We start from the raw sequence: 23,341 nt of genomic DNA, 5'->3' as shown, positions 1-23,341 counted from the left end.
GGGAGTTACAGCGATTTGTGCCAAAATTTTGACCTTGCTTGTAGCGCCCCCTAGTGGTCGAAGTGAGCGAATTTTTTCGCATGTCGTCGTCTCATGGGCCTGAACCTACCCTGTGAGTTTCGCGTCCCTAGCACTTACCGTCTAGCCTGCAGTAGTGGAATTAGGCGAAAATGCATGGAACAATAAATAAATAAAAAATTAAAATCCGAGCGAAAACAATAGGGTTCCCAGCTCGATGCCTTGTATTCGCGGGTTCCCAGCCCCATTCGGGCTTGGACCCCTAATAATAAAATACGTGGGATTAGTGTTTAATCCACAGAAAGAGAAGCGCCCATGCTGTCGAACTACATGTCCCAGTAGACTTTGCGGTCCGGGGAGGGGCTGTCGCGACCTTGGAGTGTGACGTACAGCAGCATGGCGAGCAAGGAGCCCAATGTAAGTGTTTTAAGGGCAAAATCATTTTAATGAACACGTTTTTACGGTGTTGAGTGACATGTCTATCTACCACTGATGTAGAACAGGCTGAGTTACCGTTAACTCTGTGAAGCAGCCGGTAAACAGAAGTAACGTTAGCCAGGTCAGGTCAGTTAGCATGTCTGTCTGTAACTGTTCTGCTAGCTCGTCAATCGCTGAACTTTACAGCCTGTTAGTAGGGTAGCATTGTGTGACCTGACTTGACTGTTTATGGTTATTAGCAGACTCATAATCTGTATTGGTATAATCAGAGATGGAATGGAGCTGCTCAGTAGGCTTGATTCGTTCATAAGTAAGTTTGCTCAGTCATCTGTCTGGTAACGTTAAATGTTCCAGACACATAGGATGCCGATTTGTCTCCTCGTCTCCCTCACACTTGCCTCTTAGCAAAGTTATCCATGCTTTATGCAAGGAAGTAATGCGACATTGAACCCTGATCCCGAAGGACTTTAATCCACGTTACCTGTGACGTGTGTAGGAGGGTGTCTGGGTTCCAAAATGTGCTTGATGGATGGGACAGAGACACCTTTATGAACGGTGTTGTGTGAGGCTGATACTTAAGACTGTATGTAACGTTAGTTGAACTGGAGTATTTGTTGCTGGCTTTTGTTGAGTGAAGAACAGTTCTGCTGGACTGTCAACACATCTGAAGTCAAATCACTAGATTACACCATAGACTGTATATAAAGGACTTCACACACATCGTACGGGTTAGGGGAAGAGCATCTCAAATATTTGCAGCCCCTCGGCCCACCCAATTCTCACAGTTTTTTACTAGAAGTTGAATTTTTTTTATTTAACTGCCTATTGTTCGTAATTGACCCTTCGCTAAGCCACGCCCAGAATACACAGCTGGCCAATCACAGCGCAGTATAGGACTCGCGCTAACTGTGGTCCCACACTTTCAGGGCTGCGCTCCATTCACTCTAATGCAAAAGGAGTCGTTTTCTAGCTTGCTTCTGCCGTATTTTTCCAAGATATGGTCAAACGCTGTTCCTGGGGCAATGTAATAGTTACAGTTGCTACTCAGCGAGGATGAAAGGAGAAGTAGGATTTATTCTCTTTCCAAAACCTAAAATAAATCCAGAAAAATGGAGGCTGTGGATTGTTCCTAATGTAATTTTAACTTCCTACTGAATGTAACGTTATAAATCCCTAACGTTACTGTTCTGCTTTTTAAGGATTGTAATAATGAATAGAGGCCTACCCAGCTTTACAGGAACAGTGTTGATACTTAATACCGTTGTCTTTTGTCTCAATCGTCCATGTGCTGTGTGATTGGTAGGCTTTGGCAGATCTTTCATTTTTCTCATCTGTTTGAGTCAGTCTGACAGCCTGAATACAACCTTCAAATTCACGATGCAACAGCAAAACTGTCTGCTTCTTTCTGAGATCGCTTTTTCCAACAAATTTCTCAATATATCATTGGGGAGTGCAGTAATAGACAGTGGCAGCGCCTTGATAAAAGTCAGCTCCGACAGACTTAGCAACAGTAACTAAGGGGGGCGTGGCTTAGCGAAGGGTCAATTGACCAGCAGAAATAGAAATTGTAACAATAGGTAAATCTGATAAGACTATACACTTATATTTTAAAAATATAAAGTAAGCTAAACCAAAATTCAGAGCCTCTAACGATGTAATTTCCCCAAATCAGGTGGTGGTGGCGCATAGATAAGATGCTTGGTGTGGGAGACCTGGGTTCGATTCCCACTGTGAAACATCCAACATTTTGTCCCTGAACAAAACACTTAACCCCTAGTTGCTCCAGAGGTGTGCGACCTCTGACATGTATAGCAATTCTAAGTCGCTTTGGATAAAAGCGTCAGCTAAATGAAATAAATGTAAATGTAAATCGGTTACTCCGGTTATTTAATCCTGTGTAGTCACGTGACTCTTCCGTGTCCAGTCCTGCTCAGCCTTCAGATTGCTTCAGCTCCCTAGAGGTAGAAGTGTGCCGATTTTTGCACCTGAGGTACTCTGGGGGGGTGTGAACCTACCTTGTGAAGAAAATCAATAAATAAAATCCGAGGACAAACAATAGGGTTCCCAGCTCCGCAGGCCACTCGGGCTTGGACCCCTAATAAACAGTATCTGAGTAGTCCTCTGGTTTATCAGAAGAAAGAAGAGAAGTGACATTTGGACAAACGAACGAGCACACACGTGTTATTTAGCATGAGAGCCGACAGCCTGTGGATCTTTATACCATGAAGCCAGACAGTCAGGACAGATGCAGACAGCTGACGGCAGAAATCACAGACATAATGGGTGTGGACTTTCCCAGATTGAAGGCTTTGATGTGGGACAGAAAGCGGAGCTGAAGTTGTCTGTTTTCTGCTGGACAAGTAATTAAGTTAGTCGGACTTTAGTGATTAAAGCTGAGACGTGGCGTGTTTCTCCTGTCAGTGGTGTAAAATATGTAGATGGATTAATTTCATGTAGCCTTGTTATTCTCCAGCGCTGTGGTTTGGTTTTTCCAGTTACATTAGCGAGACAATCAGCTGATCAGTAATTGTCAGTATAACGGTAAGGTTAGCTTACAGCATGGAAGCATCAGCCAGCTAAACTATTACTGCTCTGGTAGAAAAAACATGTAGTTGGATTGTTTTCATGTAGTGACTCTCTCTCTCTCCAGTGCTCTGTTTTGGCTTTGTGGGTTACCTTTGTGAGATAATCAGCTGATCACTAATTGGCAATAAAACGTAGCTTCCAGCATGAAAGCTCAGATCAGCTAGCTAAACCTTTACTGCCCTGGTAAATTAAATATTTTGTATTGTGATTTGATGTAGTTATTCTACAGCGCTCTGTTATGGCTTTGCAACTTGGACAGAAATTTGCCCTTACTTTCCTGCGAGAAACTGCTGATGAATATTATTGGCAATAAAACGGTAACAGCATGGAAGCTCAGATCAACAGCTAAACTTCCATTGAATACTGCCCTGGTGGAAAACATGTATTTATTTTACTGGTAATAGTGACACATAACACGACCGAGTGCCTATCAAGTGACCAATAATGAATACTTTCTGAATTTGCATTAAAAATAAAATTTTTTTGATATTGCTTCCCACTGTGCACACAAATGTGTAATTTGTACTTTCCTAAATGCCCATTTAAAACTTTGGACCGTTTTACCACAAGCTGAAATTATGGCTGTCAGTACTACTTTGTGTTTCTGTTACATTTTAAAAAATTTAAAAAGATATTTTGGTAAGATTTGCAGATTGCTTATCTAATTAATTAAGCAAAGTGAGAGGAGCCTTGATCCTCACCAGCCAATGCCTTTGTAAACTTCATGTATTATGTGGTTTATAATGGACTGCAGATGGTGCAGAAACAGTGAGGCTCACATTGTCCTGGTATCTGTCAGTGGTCATACTTGATGAACTAGATGTGATAGTTTTTGAGATGTTCTTCATTTACTTTGGTGTGTTAGTCCAGATGAGCCAACCCTCCCAAGATGTAAAAAAAAGTACAGTACGGTAAAATAATGTATTAAGAATGAGACATCATGTAACATTTCATTTCTTGATGTGGCTGTTGTTTAATGAACAAGTAACAATAGTATTCACAATAACATATGGTTTTACTGAATAATCAAGTAAATATAATCTTCTATCTATCTTAAAATGTCAATGTAAAGAAACCTGATTTCTTGACTAGCAACTCTCTGCTATCTCACAGAGGACATCTTTTATCCTGTCTCAGGCACCGTAGCTATACAATTCGCTTGGATGGGGGGGGTGAAAAACCTTTGTTCCGCATTGATATTAAATAATTGAGTGAAAGTTTAGTTGCAGCGGTCATAATTAAGCAGCGCCGAATATAGGGGAACCATTTCTCTGTAATGTATGTCAACATTACCTTATTAATTAACATTTACATAATGGATTTATGAAATCTGTGAATAAATAAACCTGGTCAGTGAAATATGAGAGCGACAACAACAAAAAACAACATTCAAAAACAAAATTATCGTTCAATAATCGTAATCGAGATGAAATGTTTAATTTCTGAACTGAACAGCAATGCTCAATGTACATACTTTACACATACAGTAGGATAGCAGACCTTGCCCTGAGCTTGTATGTCAAGCTATGTGTGTGTGAGTCCACATTTCAGTTTATGAATGGTGTTTTGTGTTGTGTGTGTTGCACATTTTGATGCCTTGATGTGTTTTACATTGGACGTTCGCTAGATGTCGAATATCCAACACAAAGCAAACTTCAGCGTGGTGCAAAGTGCATTTCCCTCATCAAAATATTACTGTAAAGTGTGGAATTTGTGACACAATTAAATGAACGATAGAGCATAATTGTAAATGATGGGTTTTTTTCTATCGTCAAACGATGTATGTATGTATTGCACAGCTCTAGTTCTCTGCATTCTCCCACAGTTGTTGCGTGTTACAGAGAAAAATCACAACCTTAAAGAGGTCGTATTCTGCTTTTTGGCTTTTCCCCTCTCTTTTATTGAGTTATATCCCTTTTTTGTGCATGTAACAGGTTTGCAAAGTGGAAAAAGCCCAAAATCCAGCCCAAAGGGAGTTCCCATCTCCCACAGAAAACTCTGCTCTGAACTGCTTGAAAACAGCTCGTTTGTAGTCCAGCTGCTTCCCTTTCATCCCTGTGACGACACAAGTTGGACTGATCCTCATTTTTACTGTAATCTGATTGGCTCAGCGGTGCCGATCAAAGGAGTTTACTTTCCATCCGATTTGTTTGACAAGTGCAGTAGAGATAGAAAATTTGAATTTAGAAGAAAAAATGTTTGCATAAGAAGCATTTGTAACTATTTTAGCCTTCTGACTGACTGTACACGACATGCTGGTAGTAGGAGACAGGTGTCATCCTTAAGTTTCTTGAAGGTCTTCAATAACACAAAAACATATTATTTTTAGTAAAAACAATTGTGGCATTGTTATTGCATATGAACAGTGAAAAAAAACGTTATGAATGTATCGGAAATAAATATGTTTAGCTAAATAAGTTAGTTTATTATCGTTAATGCACTCATCTACCAAAATCTCTTTGAATTTGAATATTTTAAACGCTTATCATGGCAAATATCGATATATATGATTCATTTTGATTCATTCAATTAATTCATTACAAAACTACAAACAAGTTACAAAACTTAATTAATTAGATAATTATTTTAATTGCTTGACAGCCCTATTTATTATATGTCTATTATCATTATTATTACATTGTCAAAATTCAATTAAAATCTGACTATCAGTGCATAAATTAAAAATATATAACGTGCATTAACAAACGCTGCTGGCACACTGGATGTCTTCATCTTTGTATATTGACACTCATCACAGAAAAGATTGCCGACCCCTGCTGTACACCAACAGCTGCACCTATAGTCACCAGTCCATCAAGCTCTTGAAGTTTATTTAGTTTAGTGCTTATCCTACTAGTGGCAAAATGAAGCAGTAGGGCTGAAACTGAGGCCAAAATCGCAACACAAAATAAATATTACATATTAGACCTATTTTAACTGTGTGTCACGTGACTATTGTGGTCCAGTCATGATTAAGTGATCATGCCTGCAAGTTAAAATACTTTAATTAACCCAAGATGGAATATAATAATGACAATAATAATGATAATAACAATTATAATAATAATAATAATAATAATGATAATAATGATGTCAAAAAATGAGGTATGAACCTAACTGTGGCTCAAAAATCTAGGTCTGAACTGTGAATCGTTTCACCCCTATTAAGCAGTGAAGAGTCAGAAATGCTAATAAAATTAAACACTGCTAATATAGCATCACTTCATCAGGGTGATCGCTTATACTTTAGATGGCGGTACAGAGATAATGTATGGGAACTGACAACAAAAAGACTGAAAAAGGTAACTTTTAAAATGTATTATTGGCTGCACCTAAATTATGCTCTGGGGCTTCTCAATGAAAAAGTTAGGCACAGCAGTTCCACCATTGTCAAAAGTTAGTGTGAAGCCCTGCTTGGTCTCCTGTATCCTTGCGCAGGTCTCCTCTGGGAAGCCTCCTCGCTTTGACCAGAAGTAAGGGTATTGAGATGCCCTTCAGGATGGCGGACCAGATTGAATTCTGACATAAATAAGGCAGAGGAGGAGCACCGGTAGTAACGAAAAACTTACTGCAGTTTTTAATTTACAATCTTATTTTCATTGTCTCTGTTGCTGTCTCATCCCCACACAAACTGTAGCGCTTCGTCCAGCACCTGAGGGATCTGGCAGGTCGGATGTCTTCGTCTGGTGGCAAAGGGGCAGGATTAGGACTGAAGCTGCTGCTTGGAGCTGGTGCTTTGGCATATGGCATTAAAGAAGCTACCTACACAGGTAAACACACACTGGAACCAAGCTCTCTGTGACAGATGCAGGCAGGTGTCCTGTCTGCATCTGTCACATGTACCCAGATGGCACTGATACTCCACAAAAACTACCAGGAGATTAGGATGACTAGAAGAATGTTTGAAAGTTTGCACAGCACTGATGAGAAGGTGACTGAGTTGGTGTGGATTTATAAATCTAAATATATGGAAGCGATACTGATGGATGTCGCTTTAAACTTTTTTTTCTAACTTTCTGTGTAGATTGCCTTTAAGAGTGTCTGATGTTCCTGTATCTGTTGTATCTCAGGCATAGACATTTTCATGGCATATTAGTGGTTCTCAGGTTATACATATTAGGTTGTGGAGTTTTATTCTTAAGTCTCTTGGATATGTCATGTTTACATCAGAGTCTTGATTATATTATTCAATTATTTTATTTTATTTTTATTGCGCCAATTCACAACAGTTATCTCATTGTGCTTTTCATATAGAACATGTCTAGACGGTACTCTTTGTGATATGTGTGGTATTCTTTATGTGTGTGAGAGCAGTGGAGGGCGGTCAAAGAGCCATCATCTTCAACAGAATTGGAGGGATGCAGATGGACACTATTCTGGCTGAGGGGCTGCATTTCAGGTAGGATCAGCACATTTATTAACTGACTATACTAAACCAATGTCGACTGATGTCAAAGAGGAGAGTGTTATTCAACAAAAGTTTTCATTGGTCAGTTAGTTGTAGAAAAATAACTCCCCTGACTGGGAGCTTGGCATACTGCAGAGTGTTGGTGTTTGTCAACACCTCTAGCACAGCAGCCTTGGACCACCAGGAAAGAAGAGGTACTCAGGCCCAGGGGCAGGAATGGCCACCAGAACAGGAGCTGGGTGAGCGGGCAGTGAAACAGGGCTCATCAGTCTCTCAGTGATCTTGGCCGGACCGGGACTAAACACAGCCTGTAAACCGACAGGCCAGTTTGACGACAGGGAATACAGTACTGAAGTGATTTACAGCAGCTCCAGGAACGACGAAGACACTGCGGGTTCAGGCTGGGACAGGAAAGGTATCACGCAAAAATATCAGGATTTATTTCAGGAAGAATCACGATTCACAATCTTATCACGATTCATTTTCATGTTGGTTTTTAAGACTATTTTGCAAGTTATTGAAAAGCTGAATAATAACCAAACTTTCCCCTGAAAAAAATACAGTCCATCAAGGTAACAAAACCTCAAATAAAAAACAACACACCGTTTAGGCTAAAGCACCTTTTCGAATAGATTTTAATCAAGTGTGCAATTCTGCAAAATATGAACATTGAGCAAGAATTTTGACTTGGTTTAGACTTGTATTCAAGTACAATAAGAGACTTTTGCAAAACCAGTCTATTCACGTTCTCTTTTTTTGAGGTAGCAGTATTTAACATTCTAATAAATATAAAAAGTAGAATAAAAATAAACAGAACAAGACATCACTGATGAAAAGCCAGTTTCAAACAAAAAGCTTAAAAAAAATGTAAACTCTTATAATCTAATGAAAAACTGCAAAGTATTATCATTAAACAATAATTTAAACAAGGTCTAGACATTCAGCACAGTCAGACATTTTAGCATTACTTCCAAAATAAACATTATTATCAAAAGCTAAAACAACACTATAAATAGCTTGCTGAAAAAAGGTTAAATAAAAATGTTAAACTAACACTTGTAATCTTGTAGTAAATTTCTTGTGCAGTGTGAGTCAAAACAATCAACCAAAGGTGCATTAAAATGTCAGACTCTGGACTATTGAAAACCGCTTTAGAACAAATCTTTTACATCTTCTTACAACTTATATCTCCTTCCAAAAGAAGTATGACAGATCACAGTCACAGATTTTTAGCCAGGAAAACCAGTTTATGACTTTAACTGGCATCAGAGTTGCCCTTTGGCATGTGACAATATTCCCATAAGTGCTGAAGACTCTTTCTGAGGGAGCACTTGTTGCTGGAATCGCGCAAATACTTTCTAGCTTGTTGGCTAATCCTTGGAAAGGGTCCCTCATGGACATTCCAGAGGATCCATCTCATTGTCTGCATCTGGTGTGGACAGGTAGGCCTTCCTACCTACCTATTGCCTCTTATAAAGATGGGAAAGCATATGTGGTCGTTGCAACTGCAGTTACAGTACCTGAGGTTTTCAAAAAGCTGGCCAGTGTTTTCTTCACTTTCTTTGTAGATGTTTGTTCTACCTCGGGGCTCTGTGATGTGGTGGCAGATGTGGGCTGAGCCGATGGTGCTGGATGCTGTGCTTGTACAGTCAGCAGCTCCAGCTCAGACACAGCTCATATTCCCCCTGTCTTGTTGCTGGTTTTGAACCAGCTCTCATTAAGACAGTGTAACTGTGACGGCGGCTGTTGGTGGGGTCGGTAACAGTGTATATCGTATTGTATCGACAGTTCCACCTTATTTTAGTGTTTATTTACTACTTGAATCTGCTCCTCTTCTCTTCGTGGGTGAGGAGGCGGGCAGCAGAGTTTTGGATGTCTTGAAGTTTATTTAGGGCTTTGGCAGAAAATTGTTGATGGAGAGGCTGAAGTTGTTGGTGATATAATTTTGAGTGATTTGTGGCCGATGATGATCATGTCAGATTTATTGTGATTGAGTTGAGGAAGTTGGTTTGCATTCAGGTTTGTATATCAGTGAGGCAGTTGGTCAGGTTTGCTGAGGTAACTGTGGTGATGGATGTGGTGGAAATGTAGATCTGGACGTTGTCGGCGTAGCAGTAAAGTGGAGACCGTATCTACGTATGATATTTCCGAATGGCAGGATGTAGATGATGAACAGGAGAGGACCAAGAACCAAACCTTGGGGGACGCCTTGTGACAAATGAGCAGTGGAGGGAGTGCAGTTATTGATGATGAACTGTTGTCTGATGGTGAGATAAGATCGGAGCCAGGACATGATGTTGGGGTTGAGAACAGGTTTCTTGAGGATGACCACACCACACAGTCATCTGACTGATGCCACTGCGGACAGTGGGTAGAGCTCACCGGGGTTCAGGTAAGGCCTACCTTTTCATTCTGTCGATGTTGTGACCTGTTAGTAGTTAGGTTAGCCATAAGGCTCAGTGGTAAACCTAAAGTAGATAATTTTACCAGTTACCTCCTGTGCCGTGACGTCTGTGTTGTAGGATCCCATGGTTCCAGTACCCTATCATCTATGATATCAGAGCCAAACCCAGGAAGATCTCCTCTTTGACAGGCAGCAAAGGTAACTCCACACACACACACACACACACACACACACACACACACACACACACACACACACACACACACACACACACACACACACACACACAAACAAACTTGGCGGGTTGCTTTTACATTTTATAATTGGCTAAATGTAATTGTTTGAAATAGTAATGTGCTGCTGATATGTGGGTGGAGTCATCTGAATGTGTCATGGTGAAAACGTACTGAACTTGTAGCCCCCATGAATTGAAAATATCCATATTAACCTAGTAACTACTCTAAGGTAGGGATGAAAACTGTTCCAGTTTACCTCTTTAGCAATGGAGGGGGCGAGTGCAAAGGTAATCCCAGAGAAGGGGAGCAGAGGCCACTGACAGTTAAGGTTGTTTAGAATTATGTATATTTTTGACTTATGAAATGTGCTGTACAGTTTACCCTTTAAGATGTTGTGCTAGACAGAATAGTCTGTACTTAATGTGTATGAAAGAAAGGTGTGAGAGCACACACCTACTGTGTCTGTCCCCTCACTCAGAGACACCTTTGCTCGGTTTGGGACTGTCTCTGTCTCCAGGAAGCTTCCCTCTGAAGCTGCTGTGAGCTGCTCTTGATCAGAGGTGCTAAACTAAAGTTTGTGGTGAGATTTCTGCCTGATCAGAAGTATTTTCAGTTTCGGTTTTCCACCTCCGATGAAGAGCAGCACACTTGTCTCATCTGGTCCCAAACGGTTCTGTGTCTCTCAGACAGTCTGAAGGGGAATAATACAGGCTAATGCCACTTTCATATTCAACATGTTTATCACGAATGTGACGGTGTGTACCCATTCAATGCAACCTGCCATTACTACAGCTGTATGAACCCAAAATAAACATTTTGCTGAAATTTTGTTGCCAATTTGTTAAACATATTAAGTCATGCTTTGTCAGGTCTGTCAGCAAAACAACAAGCAAACAAACATAACTTCAGTGTACATGCTCAGATCTGCACCAAACTTTACAAGTAGGATGAGAGTCCCGCCCTGAACACATCCATATGCCAACAAACATTCACTGCCATAGTGAGTTCTGCTGCTGGCAACAAAGTGTCAAGTTTCACGCTGTTATGTACTACTCTCAACATATTTGCCTCACCGGCTTCAAAACAGTCTCAGAAGGGCCTTAAAGACATTGATGATGCTATGTTGTGAAGCTTGTGAGATTTGAGATAACGGCGTGTCCTTGGCATCGCATGAAAGTTCGATGCTTCGCCATGAAACAGGAAGTTGTTGTAACTTCGCTGTACATTCTCATATCTCTACCAAATTTCACACATTTGATAAGGGTCACGCCCTGAACACATCTACAAGTCAAAATTCACTCAACCTCATAGAGCCACCTGCTGGAATCAGGAAGTGTCCTTTCAACAAGATGCATAAAGCTTTTGTGGTATATATATCATCCCAACACACAAAAAAGCCTCTTGGCTTTATTGAAACTGAAGGGCTTATTAGGGCACCAAGCATGAACCGTGCAAGGTCCCTATTGAAACTGAAGGGATTATTATTTTTAGGGCCAGAGCACGAACTGTGCGAGGTCCCTGTTGAAACTGAAGGGATTATTTAGGGCCCGAGCACGAACCGTGCGAGGTCCCTGTTGAAACTGAAGGGATTTTTATTTATTTATTTTTTTCTGCAAAGTAACCTCAATTTTGGGGGCCTAAACATACTCATACTGGCAAAATGGCTCATTTTTGGAGGCACCAGAGATCACAGAGGGTGCCCAAAGCTTTATCTGTTTTGAGGTTGTCAGAAAAACTTTGGTTTGCACATTAAAAAAAACATTATGATAACACACTAGACAATTTATTCAAAAGTCTGTATACATTTTTTCCTCACTGAAAATAGTAGGCAGACTACTTAGTAGTAGGGCTGTAATGGTTTTGAAACAGATACCACAATAGAGACACAAAAGTCCACGATCTGGTGTGGCGGATCCAAGAGACAGAACCGTGACACACCCGCTCATTGGACTGTTGACCTCTCATGAAGACAGTGCAACTGTGCCGCTGATGCCAGCAGCTGGTGGAGGGTGGGCTCGGTAGCGGTGTATAGCCTGTTGTAGGCTATTTGTGTAGGTAAATGCTGACAATTTACATGTTCAAAAATGTTTTCTCCTCATTCAGGTAGAATAAAGTGGTGCTGAACACAAGCTGAACAGTCCTCATTTCTTGAACCAGTAAGTGCTACTGGAACCGATTAATTAGTTTAAACACACTAAAAGTAATACATTTTTCGTTTCCCCTTGAAAAAATTTAACAAATGCCTCTTTATACCAATACCATGAAAAATAAATATTTTACACAGGTTTTTCTAAGGGTACATTTTATCGTAATTTTTTCAAAAACACCACTGCCCCTTGGTAATTTATACATGTCACTTTATTTATTCTGACCACACAACCCTAGACTCCCAAACTCAACTTGCGTCACCATAGGGAGTAGGAGAGATTTAACAGTAGGTCTACAGTCTATTGGCCTATCAAAGTTACAGTTGGAAGTCGTTGGTCTCTCCTTTACGTGAGGCTCAAGAAATGATATAACGGCCATAAATCTCTTCTTACTGCCTCCTTCTCAACCACTTCTTTTTTCTTTCTCTGCCCTCCTTTTTTTATAATATTTGTCACAAAAATATTTCCATTTTCGACATGTTAATTTTTATTTCGGGAGATTTCAATCCTGTTAGTCTCTCTAAGACTTTGCCCACTTTCAAACAGTTTGTTGAGTGCACAACCAGGGGTGATAAAATGCTGGATCTCTTGTATGCCAGTGTGAAAAATGCATACAAATGTACTGCACTGCCCCCTCTTGGGCACTCAGATCATGACATGCTACACCTCTCTCCCTCCTGGGATGCAGAAGATCAAAGGCATGAAGCAGAAGGGCGATATGCTGCCTGATGGCGAACAGAGTCTGGCTGATGATATGAACAGATTCTTCAACAGATTTGACGGCCCTACATCACTCTAGCCTCCTCCACCTGGTCTGCTGACTACCACTGTTTCCGCTCCATCTCCTACCCTTCTCTTAAACACACCTATGAACCCACCCGCTTGTAGTTCCTTTTCTCCACCTCCTACCCCATTAGCAGCCCTGCCTATTATTCTTTATCCAGCTCAGGTCAAAAGGATGCTGGGCGGACTTAAGCCAAGGAAAGCAGTGGGACCTGATGATATCAGTCCAAGGCTATTGAAGATCTGCTCTGCAGAGCTATGTGGTATTTTAACACACTTGTTCAACCTGAGTCTGCGTTTACAGAAGGTCCCAAGGCTGTGGAAAACATCTTGCCTGGTCCCTGTTCCAAAGAAAAATCACCCAATCCACCATGATGATTACAGATTGCAGCTCCATCACTGGTCCTGTGGTGTTTGGACTATCCCTCAGACCACAGTATGTACGTCTGCAGAACAGTGTCTCAAGCACTGTTCTTAGCAGCACAGGGGTGCCACAAGGAACTGTGCTGGCTCCGTTCCTGTTTACCATCTACACAGCGGATTTTCAATACAACACCAACAGATGCTTCTTGCAGAAATTCTCAGATGACACCACAGTTGTCGACCTTATAAGAGGAGGTGATGAGGAGGAGTACAGAGGAACACTCAACAAATTTGTGCAATGGAGTGTGAACAATCATCTCTATTTGAATACCACCAAAACGATGGTTGTGGTTTTCAGGAGGAGGGGGGGGGATCCAACCAAACACCTATTACCATCGGGGGCACTGAGGTGGAGCTGGTGACTAAGTACCTTGGTGTGCAGCTTGACAGTAAGCTGGACTGGAAGAGCCATATGGAGGCGGTGTACCACGAGGGGCAAAGCCAGCTTTATGTTTTTAAGGAGGCTAAGGTCGTTCGATATCTGTCAACCCTTGCTCTGCAGTGTCTATCAAACAGTGGTGGCCAGTGCTCTGTTTTTTGCTGTGGCTTGTTGGGGAGACGGCGTCCGCACAGCAGACGGAAGCAGAGTGGACAAGCTCATCAAGAAGGCCGGCTCGGTGGTTGGGGCTGAACTAGAGACGGTTCAGCAAGTGGCACAGGCCAGAACATTGAATAAACTAAGATCAATATTGATCAACCCTGCATACCCAATCCACCACCAGAAGGTGATAAACAGTAGCATCTTCAGTCAAAGACTGATGACACCAATGTGCAAGACGGAGCGGTATAGGAATTCATTCATACTAGCTGCTATACGACTCTATAATGCACAAAAATAACTCATTTTTTTTAGATTGTGGTATTTTAAATGAACTTGTGGATATGTTCTGAGTGAATGTTTGGTATTATGTCTGTCTTGAAGCTGCCGTGACACTGTAATTTCCTGCAAAGGATTAATAACGGATCTACCTACATACCTACCTACATACATACATACACAGGGTAAAAATAATGTTAGCTAATAAATGAATAGCCAACAGTAACCGTTAATCTGCACAAAAGCAGAACTGACACCACAAACTGTTTTCTACTGCTGTTAACGTTAACGTCTCTACTACCTCACTAACTTTCCTCCAGACCTGCTGTTTCTTGTTGATATTATGGTAGTTACGGTTTGTAAAGTCATACAACTCTGGTTAACCCGCGACAGCCACCACAACAGTTTCGTACAAGTTGAAAAAAAATTCTACTCTGTGCACTCGAGTGCTCCATTGAAAACGCAAGTCGTAGCAGGCGTCCAAAACGCGAGGCGCCCAGGGTGCATAAATGGCACACAGAACTCTCACTGCCAATACAATTTTAAAAAGGCACCTCTCACTGCAAAAAATGCTTTCTGTCTAACCGCTTGAACTCCATTGCATTAACCAACATTGGAAACTTTTTCAGTCTTCTTTTTGCTGTATTTCTACTCCTTTCTCAGCTTTCTCACATCCCTTATTCCACCAAGGAACCAGCATACAAGACCTAGGTTCCTGCTTCACGGAAATGGTACAGCAAGCAGCCTCATGTATCCTAATGGAACTAATTTACAGAACCCTCACTATTAATCTCTCCTACTAAGCTTTGAGCCCTCTCCTGGAATTTATCCCATTCGGCCTGAGAAAAGCTATATCTAGGGGCTTTCTTTTCCACTTCTCTCTTCAAATCCCTACCAAACCTGCATAAAATAGGATAGGGCTGGACATAACAATTATTTTTCATGTCAGTTAATCTAACGACTAATTTTGTGTATTCTAAAGGGAAAAAGAAGTTGCCTATTACTCGATTAACATACCAATTTATCCAAAATAAATATAAAAATATGTCTAGAAACTAATATAATTAGAATAATGACAATATTAGCATATCTTAAAATGAATCCAATTTCCACATCACTGATGTGTTGTGATAATAGCAATAACAGACAGTAATTAGGCTACTTTTCTTTACTCACACAGATTGTCTGTAATGTTAGTTTCAGCTGTTTTCTCGCTCATACGAGCTCATTACTTTTAACATGAAGGCAATGAAGAAATACTACATGTCCTCGTGCTGTTAATGTGCCGTGCTTGTGTGGAGACAGAAAGTAAACAGGATTTGCGGTGCTGCCGTCAGTGCTCCAGGATACTTTCGCTACACGTGTTTGTGCTGCTTCACTTTTTCGTGGACAGCAGTTGTGCTGCAGTGAAGCTATTTCCAGTTCACAGAGCTCACGGAGCAGCACGTTGTTGAGTGTCTATCTAAAATACTCCCAAACTTTATCCGATCGAAGGCGCGGTTTGTAGCTGGAGCTTCGACGGACGTAATGCAAGTCGACGTATTTATGTAATCGATTACACCAACGAATCGCCCCAGCCCTTAAATAAAATAATGATCACTACACAATGGATATATTTATAACATCCCATTCACCAACTCTAGCTAAATTTGACGAAGCAATTGATAAATCTATATGACTGCAGGTATTTATGACAATATGATACCTAGTTGGCCTTCCATCATTTAACACTACCAACTCATACTTATCTAGAAATTTTTCTACTATAACACCATTTTATCCTTAAGATCAATACCCCATAAAGGATTATGTGTATTAAAATCTCCAATCCATATAACAGGACAATTTACCGTCTCCATTATCTCATCAAAATCTGACAATACCAAAGGTTTACAAGGGTTATAATAATTTAGCACAGTTATAGAATTTTGACTGATCCAAACCTCCACAGCCAAACACTCAAGATTAGAAATAATATCAACTCTCCTACATGGAAGCATATAGTGGACTAATTTCAAAATATCATGCAAACTTGAAAATGAAAATGTAATCCCACACAGTCCCATAACAATAACATTATTTTCCACATATGTATGTGTTATTTAGATGACAATGAAAATGCAATCATCCAATTTCCATTTTCATGGAAATTCAAATCACAGTCAGTGCTCATTACAAAACCCACAGTTCAACCACCAATAATTAAGTAATTATCTCAAATCTCCAGAGTCCATTTCTTAACTAAAACATCTTCTGAATTCCAGCAAGCAAACAAGAAATACCAAGTTTGAGTTTAAATACAAACGCTGGCACTCCGGTTGGTGCTGCTGTCTGTAAACAAGACAAGAAATTTTCTTATATCACAAACTTTATTATAGTGTTGACAGATCACAATATAAATAATATGAAATGATCTCAAACTGAATCTGCACCTGAAAATGTTTAATTATCTGATAAATTATATCCATATTTCTCTGAAACATGGATACAGAACAGTCCGCAAAGTAGCTACAGATACTTTGGTTAGTGAGTACATAGAAAGGGAAGGGAGGAGGAAGTACAAAAGAAATCAGTAACCTTCAGTTCTGCTGACATGGTAACTTACAGCATGTCTGTTGCACTCATTTCTGCCTCATGGTAAGCAGGGTTGGGAGGGTGATTTTATAAATGTAATCTGGTACAATTACTAATTACTTGTTAAAAAATGTAATCAGTAACATAATCCAAGTACCTGAAAATAAAAGTAATGTAACCTGATTACTTTTAGTTACTTTTGTATTACTTCAATACCAAATACGCAAATAAAGACAAGAGAGCATCAAAGATGCGTTGTCTGCTCAGTGTACTTTTAGAGAAACATAATTATAAAATATCCCATTCCAATGAAATGAAAATCGATATTTAAATGTTTTTATATGATATGCCTTGCACTGGGCCTATACGTCATATGGCAGGATCTGGCCCATCAATGACTTAAAATGTTGTTTTGTAGGTATTCTTAATGACAATTTAGTGTGTGTCACCTGGAAAATGATTTTAAAATGTTGATGAATCATCCTGCACTGGGGGGCCTGGATTAATTTAGTGTCCAATAAAAAACTTTCTTAATTTTTATGACACTGCTGAAAAATAGTGATGAGCACCACTGTACAAAAGCACAACTTTATTCACTGATTTTACTGAAACTGGATCATATTTGATGGAAAATATATTTGTTTTTTTCTCCGATGTTCCCCGGCTGCTCTGCCTCATCTTTTCCTGATGGACACACAGCTTTGCTTGTTGCTGTAGCAAGTCAGCTAACTGCTGCTAAATAGCTGCCATTATCTAATTAGCTCAGTTAGCCTGCAACTACTTGTCAAATTAGCTTACTGTGCCCGTACTGGGAGCTCAGAACACAAGAGTGTGTGTTTAGGTTTAGACCTTTACTCAAGCACTGGAGTGAATGCGGGGAGCAGCACCGGGCAAGTAAGCAATGAAACAGCGATCAGCAGCCTCAAAGTGAACACGGCATGAACAGGACCCGAACACAGCCTCATTAGTTGACTCAGCCCCGGGACAAACTGGCAAGAAAACCACCTTCGTACTGCATTCCTAGTGGTCAGGCTGGCCTCTGTCCGTCTCGGAGGCCGTGTGTGGTCCTGGGTTTGGCTGCCGTTTTCACTCACTGGGAGCTGGAATCAGTCCGCACAGTCTGCATGACTGGGTGGGGCTGTAACCACATTCAACTACTGGCTACACGCCAGTCAGTATCTGCAACAAATCCCTCCCTAGCTTTGTGTTTTTACAGGAAACAAACATGTAAATGGCAAATAGCACTCCGTTTTCTGTTTCATGGAAACTTTATGCTTAAAGGAATCCCTGTGAGTAATCCCCATTTTTACAAAATGTACCTGTAATCTGATTATGTCTTTATTTGCTGTACTGTAACGGAATACAATGACTTTATTTTTGTATCCTGATTACGTAACGCTGTTACATGTAATCCGTTACTCCCCAACCCTGATGGTAAGTGTAGTGTATACAGTCCATGTGTATTTCTTTGTATAGTAGTATTTCCACTTTCTACCTTATACTTAAAGACAAAATAAGGACCCTTATACCCAGTACCAGAGCCTGAAGTTAAAGGAGTGCCTTGTCTGCTACTCTGTCTAGTTTAAACATAAAAGAACGAGCACACATCCAAACCAACCTATGTGTAAGTGCTGAAACGAAGAATGACCTGCATACCGAGTAGTTATGAATCCAACTAGATCATAATTTGAGACTTTGCAATTCTGAGGTCTCAGAGCTGATCGAATGCCCCTGTGGTAAATAGGTTCATCAACACCGTGTAAGCCACACAAGACCTCCCCAGAGGTCGCAATAAATTAGGGCTGCAGCTAACGATGATTTCAGTACTTGAAGCTTCTATAGATTCATCGATATGTCGTTTAAGAAGTACTTTTGCGTGGTGGCGGCAAACGCACGTGTGTACATTTTCAGCTGAGGATTGTGGCTTACTTTGGCTAGCCTTCAACTCAACAATCAATCATGATTTCAGTAAAATGCTAAATTTGCGACATTACAGAGTTGTTGTTTTCTTTTAGCTTGAAATAATCCCATACTTTGGATGTACAGTTTTTTTTACCCATACAGTTTTTTCTACTCCTACTCCTACTCCTGTGACCGCTGTCCTCTTCCTCTTAAAATACTGTAGGATGCTCATCTCTGTGTGAACATTTTGACTACATTCAAATTGTTCATGGACATGTAGCAGAGACACATACACACCTCAGGACACAGGTTTTTAAGGTCAAAGATGGTCACGGACAGAGGCAGAAAAATGGCCTAAGAGTTAATCCCTGGTCAGCCCACTTTCCAGACAAAGCATTTGTCAGGTGCTCTGGGTCTTTAGAGACCTTTATTCCTGCATTCTTGAGAATTTTATGCGAGTACATCACTAAATGAACCTTTAAAATACATTTTCAAAACTAGAAACACCTCTTTAACTCTCCTAAAGTACAGAAATCAACTCAGCTGAGCCCTTGAATACAATAAATAAATATCCATATCATCATCAAACTTAAAATTAACTGATGATTTGGACTGTGGCTTTGACTCTGTTCTGCCATTGCCCTCATCTCTGTCTGTCTCACATTCACCATATCAGTACTGGTACCGCTGGCCAGTAGTGGGTAGAGTAGCTACTCAAAATCTTTACTCAAGGAAAAGTACAATTACTCCCATAATAAGTAAAAGGAAAAATGACAAACATACTCAAGTAAAAGTGTATATATTTAAAAATATAATTAATCTGCTGTTAATCAGGTTAGAAACAGCTGTTGTGCAGCAGGTTATTTCTAGGGAATGCAGTTTGCTTTGTTGGTTGATTCTGTGTAATTTAGCTATTTATGTTTAATATAATTATTTTCCTTTTTAAATCTCTGTGAATGTATTGATAAGATCACTTTAAATTAAAGCTGCAAGCAGTGTTGGTTGGGCCCTCGCACATGTAGTGCATCGAGGTGTGAGGCACCCGCGTTGCAGATTCTGGAGCTCTGCCGGTGTGGCTGTGAATTTGCCAAGGGCTTCGGACGCTGCACAAAGATGTTAATCATAACTTCCGGTGTCCCCTTTGTGGCGCTACTTAGCACTTCGCACTACATCTATAACTGAACATGCAGATGATGGGACTGTTATCAAGCACGTAAAGTTTGGTGCAGATGTGAGCATGTACACTGAAGTTACAACAACTTCCTCTTTCATGACGAATCATCGACTTTGGACGCCATGCCATGGGCACACCGATTCACGAAAACTCACTGCTGCGTTGAAAGTCACTTCCTGTTGCCAGTAGGTGGTCGCTATGACTATGGGTGAATGTTGTCTTGAACATGTGTTCAGGGCAAGACTCTTATTAAATGTGTAAAATCTGGTACAGATCTGAGCTTGTACAGTCAGGTTACAACAACTTCCTGTGTCATGGCGAAGTGTGGGACTTCGAAGCCACGCCACCAAACCGAAAACTCACAGGTTTTACGTCATGACCTCATCGATTTGTTAAGGGTTTTCTGGGATAGTTTTGAAGTTTATGTATTCAACCTGCTAGGAGTAGTAAATTACAGTGTAAAACATGTCATTTCCTGTTGCCAGCAGGTGGCGCTGTGACTTGAGTGAATATTGGCATATGGATTTGTTCAGGGTTGGACTATTGTTACACTATTCAAATTTGGTGCAGATGTGAGCATGTGTACTGAAGTTATAACAACTTCCTGTTTCATGGCAAATCACCAATTTTTGATTACACACCATGGGAAAACTGGTCGACTTGTAGGAACTGTTTGAATAACTTTTAATCGACCAAACCAATGGGTTTGGACTGCACAGCAAAAATTTGAAGTTGATCAGACTAAATCCCTAGGAGGAGTTGTAGTGGTTAGCTAACGCTCGCTAACTTCCTTCTGAATGTAACGTAATAAAACCCTACTGTTTTGTAATGATTGTAATAATGAATAGATGCCTACCCAGCTTTACAGGAACAGTGTTGATCCTTAATATCGTTGTCCTCTTTCTCAATCGTCAGGTAATATGGTGGTTCACTTTTACTGTGTGATTGGTAGATTTAAGCTTCTTCTTTCATTTTTTTCACATCAGTTTGACAGCCTCAATAAAACATTTAAATGCACAATGCAACTGCAAAACTGTCTTCTTTCTGAGATCGCTTCTGAGATTTTCCAACAAATTTGACAATATTTCTCCGGGGAGTGCAGTAATAGTAGCTAAGGGGGCGGGGCTTAGCAAAGAGGCAATTATGTTACACTACTGTTTTTTTTTTTTGAGCATCGTTAGCATAGCTTGTCTTGCTTGAAGCTGGCTAATTAGCTAGTTAAATGGCTAAGCTAATGACATGAATGTAATGTACCGATACCTGCTACTTATTGCTAACAACGCATTAAAAAAGTACTAGGATTTCACTTACCAACTGGGGCACATGCTTCTTGGAAGGTCTGTTAGTACAATAAACCGATTACAAATTACTGGGATTACAAAATCTAGAGCTTTCACCAAGTCTCTTGGATACATATCAATTCTGGTGCTTCTTTAAATTCATCAACAAACCTTTTAAATTCTTGACCATTTCCTATTAGACTCCGGGATTCCATTGAAGAATATACCACATTAAGTCTGCACACAGTTACAATTGGCCTTCTATTTTCTATTTTCCTCCGTCGGTGACGTCCGGACAGTCTCACCGCTGACAGGCTTTCGCAACATAGCATCATGTGAATTTCTCGCTCAAGTTAAAGTAAAAAAAAAATTGGAACTCGAGCGAACAAGCCAACTGTCACAACAAATGCATCTTCTGCACTGCCCGGGAATTCACATTAATTTGTATTGACTTTTTATGTAATCAAGCCACGCAAAACGCTCGCTTGGTGTTGTATGTGAACACAACATGTAGTGCAATAAATCTTTGCGAGGAAAAAGACAACTTTATCAATACACCTGTTTAGCATAAACATGTACAGTATAACATAATATTTTAATCTGCTCAGTCTCTCATCCACCACAGCTGTGTTTTGGTTTTAGCACAGCACTAGCTCGGCTAATAAGTTATTGTTACAAACAAGCTAAAGTGAAAGCTGTCTGTCTTTAGTAACTGTTTAGTTTGCAACATAGCTTAAAATATGGCACATATAAACTCAGGTACTGTCTGAGACAAACCGGGGGGGGGGGGGGGACAGGAGGAAGGACTGATAGGGATGAGTTCATAATTTTTTTTCAAAACTTCACTCAGTATTTTGATGTCAGGAATATGATTTATTTTACTGACGTTAGATTTGTTTCCAGCAATGTATTAGTGACTGTTGGAAATCCTGTTGCTGCTCTACAAACAATATCTAGTTACAATAATATATTGAATTATTTTTGAAAATAATATATTTTTGAAAAGGCATTTTTTATGCAATGAAAAAGAATAAGAGTATCGATAAAGAACTGAACGAAAAAGGAGTATCAATAAGAGCATATCAATAAAATTCTAATGATACCATCCCAGCTCGTGAGAAAATGTCTGGCTCATCTTTGAAATCTGGCCCAATTGAGTTTGCAATTGAATAGCCCTGCTGTAATGTTAGTGTGAGCATGGCTTTGTAGGCTGTGTGTAAGTTTTATCATTGTCATCTTTCTGTTTTTGTTCTCAATAGCTTCTTGTATTAACTGACAAATTTTGGCTTTTATTTGAGTGTCTGTGTTCTCTCAGTGTTGAGAAGGTTTTGGATATAAAGATGATTTGCACCAGAAAAGGGCACTAATATGTAAAGATGAAACAGACTTCAGATGGACAAACTGGTAGTTGGTAGAATGTAAACTAATGTGATACAGATGACTCTGTGATGTGCAGTAAAAGAAACAAACTCCTACTCAGAAAGAGCAGAAGGATATCCCAACCGCAGTCAGAGGCTGGTCAGTATTCATTTTACCAAGGTATCATGTGTGTGTGTGTGTGTGTGTGTGTGTGTGTGTGTGTGTGTGTGTGTGTAGATCTGCAGATGGTGAACATAGCAGTGCGGGTGTTGTCCAGGCCCCTAGCTTCAAACCTGCCGGTCATGTACCAACACTTGGGGAAGGACTACGATGAGAGAGTCCTGCCCTCCATCGTCAACGAGGTCCTCAAGTCTGTGGTGGCAAAGTTTAACGCCTCGCAGCTCATCACACAGAGAGCACAGGTACTGTCGTCACTACTGTCTAACATCTCTGTACACTCTGCTGGAATGTATGCCTGTGATATTTGTTTTATCCCAGTCTGTATTTATATATACATTTTCACTTGAACAGGTCTAGCAATAATCAAATGTTACTAATATTTTTTTAACACTTTTTAGACTATTTACTGTGTCAGGTGTCCAAAGACCTCAGAATATAATGCAATCCAATATAGAAAACTATACACCACTGCCTCAAAACTTTCCAGTCCATATCTGTGTGATATTGTCACGTGTTGAATATTGTTGGTCTGTTTGATTGTCTAGGTGTCATTGCTGGTGCGCAGGGAGCTGTTTGAGAGAGCAAAAGACTTCAACATTATTCTTGATGATG

General features: G+C 40.2%; 1 protein-coding gene across 1 annotated transcript; it reads left to right on the top strand.

The window, feature by feature from the left end:
- Nucleotides 1-338: 338 nt before the first annotated feature.
- Nucleotides 339-22,971, top strand: LOC119894732 (prohibitin-2-like; the record flags this gene model as incomplete). Its single annotated transcript, XM_038707389.1, is given in 5 exon segments — nucleotides 339-435; nucleotides 6,680-6,812; nucleotides 7,357-7,441; nucleotides 9,973-10,052; nucleotides 22,787-22,971. Coding segments are annotated over 5 exon segments (504 nt in total), but the record flags the coding sequence as incomplete, so codon positions are not given.
- Nucleotides 22,972-23,341: the final 370 nt, after the last annotated feature.

This window comes from Micropterus salmoides, unplaced genomic scaffold, assembly GCF_014851395.1.
Source record: "Micropterus salmoides isolate LMB-PRFRI ecotype aquatic unplaced genomic scaffold, ASM1485139v1 Ms_hic_scaffold_888, whole genome shotgun sequence".
Taxonomy (NCBI): Eukaryota; Metazoa; Chordata; class Actinopteri; order Centrarchiformes; family Centrarchidae; genus Micropterus; species Micropterus salmoides.
The sequence above is the reverse complement of the archived record's forward strand: the minus strand, read 5'-3'. Positions and strand labels throughout refer to the sequence as shown.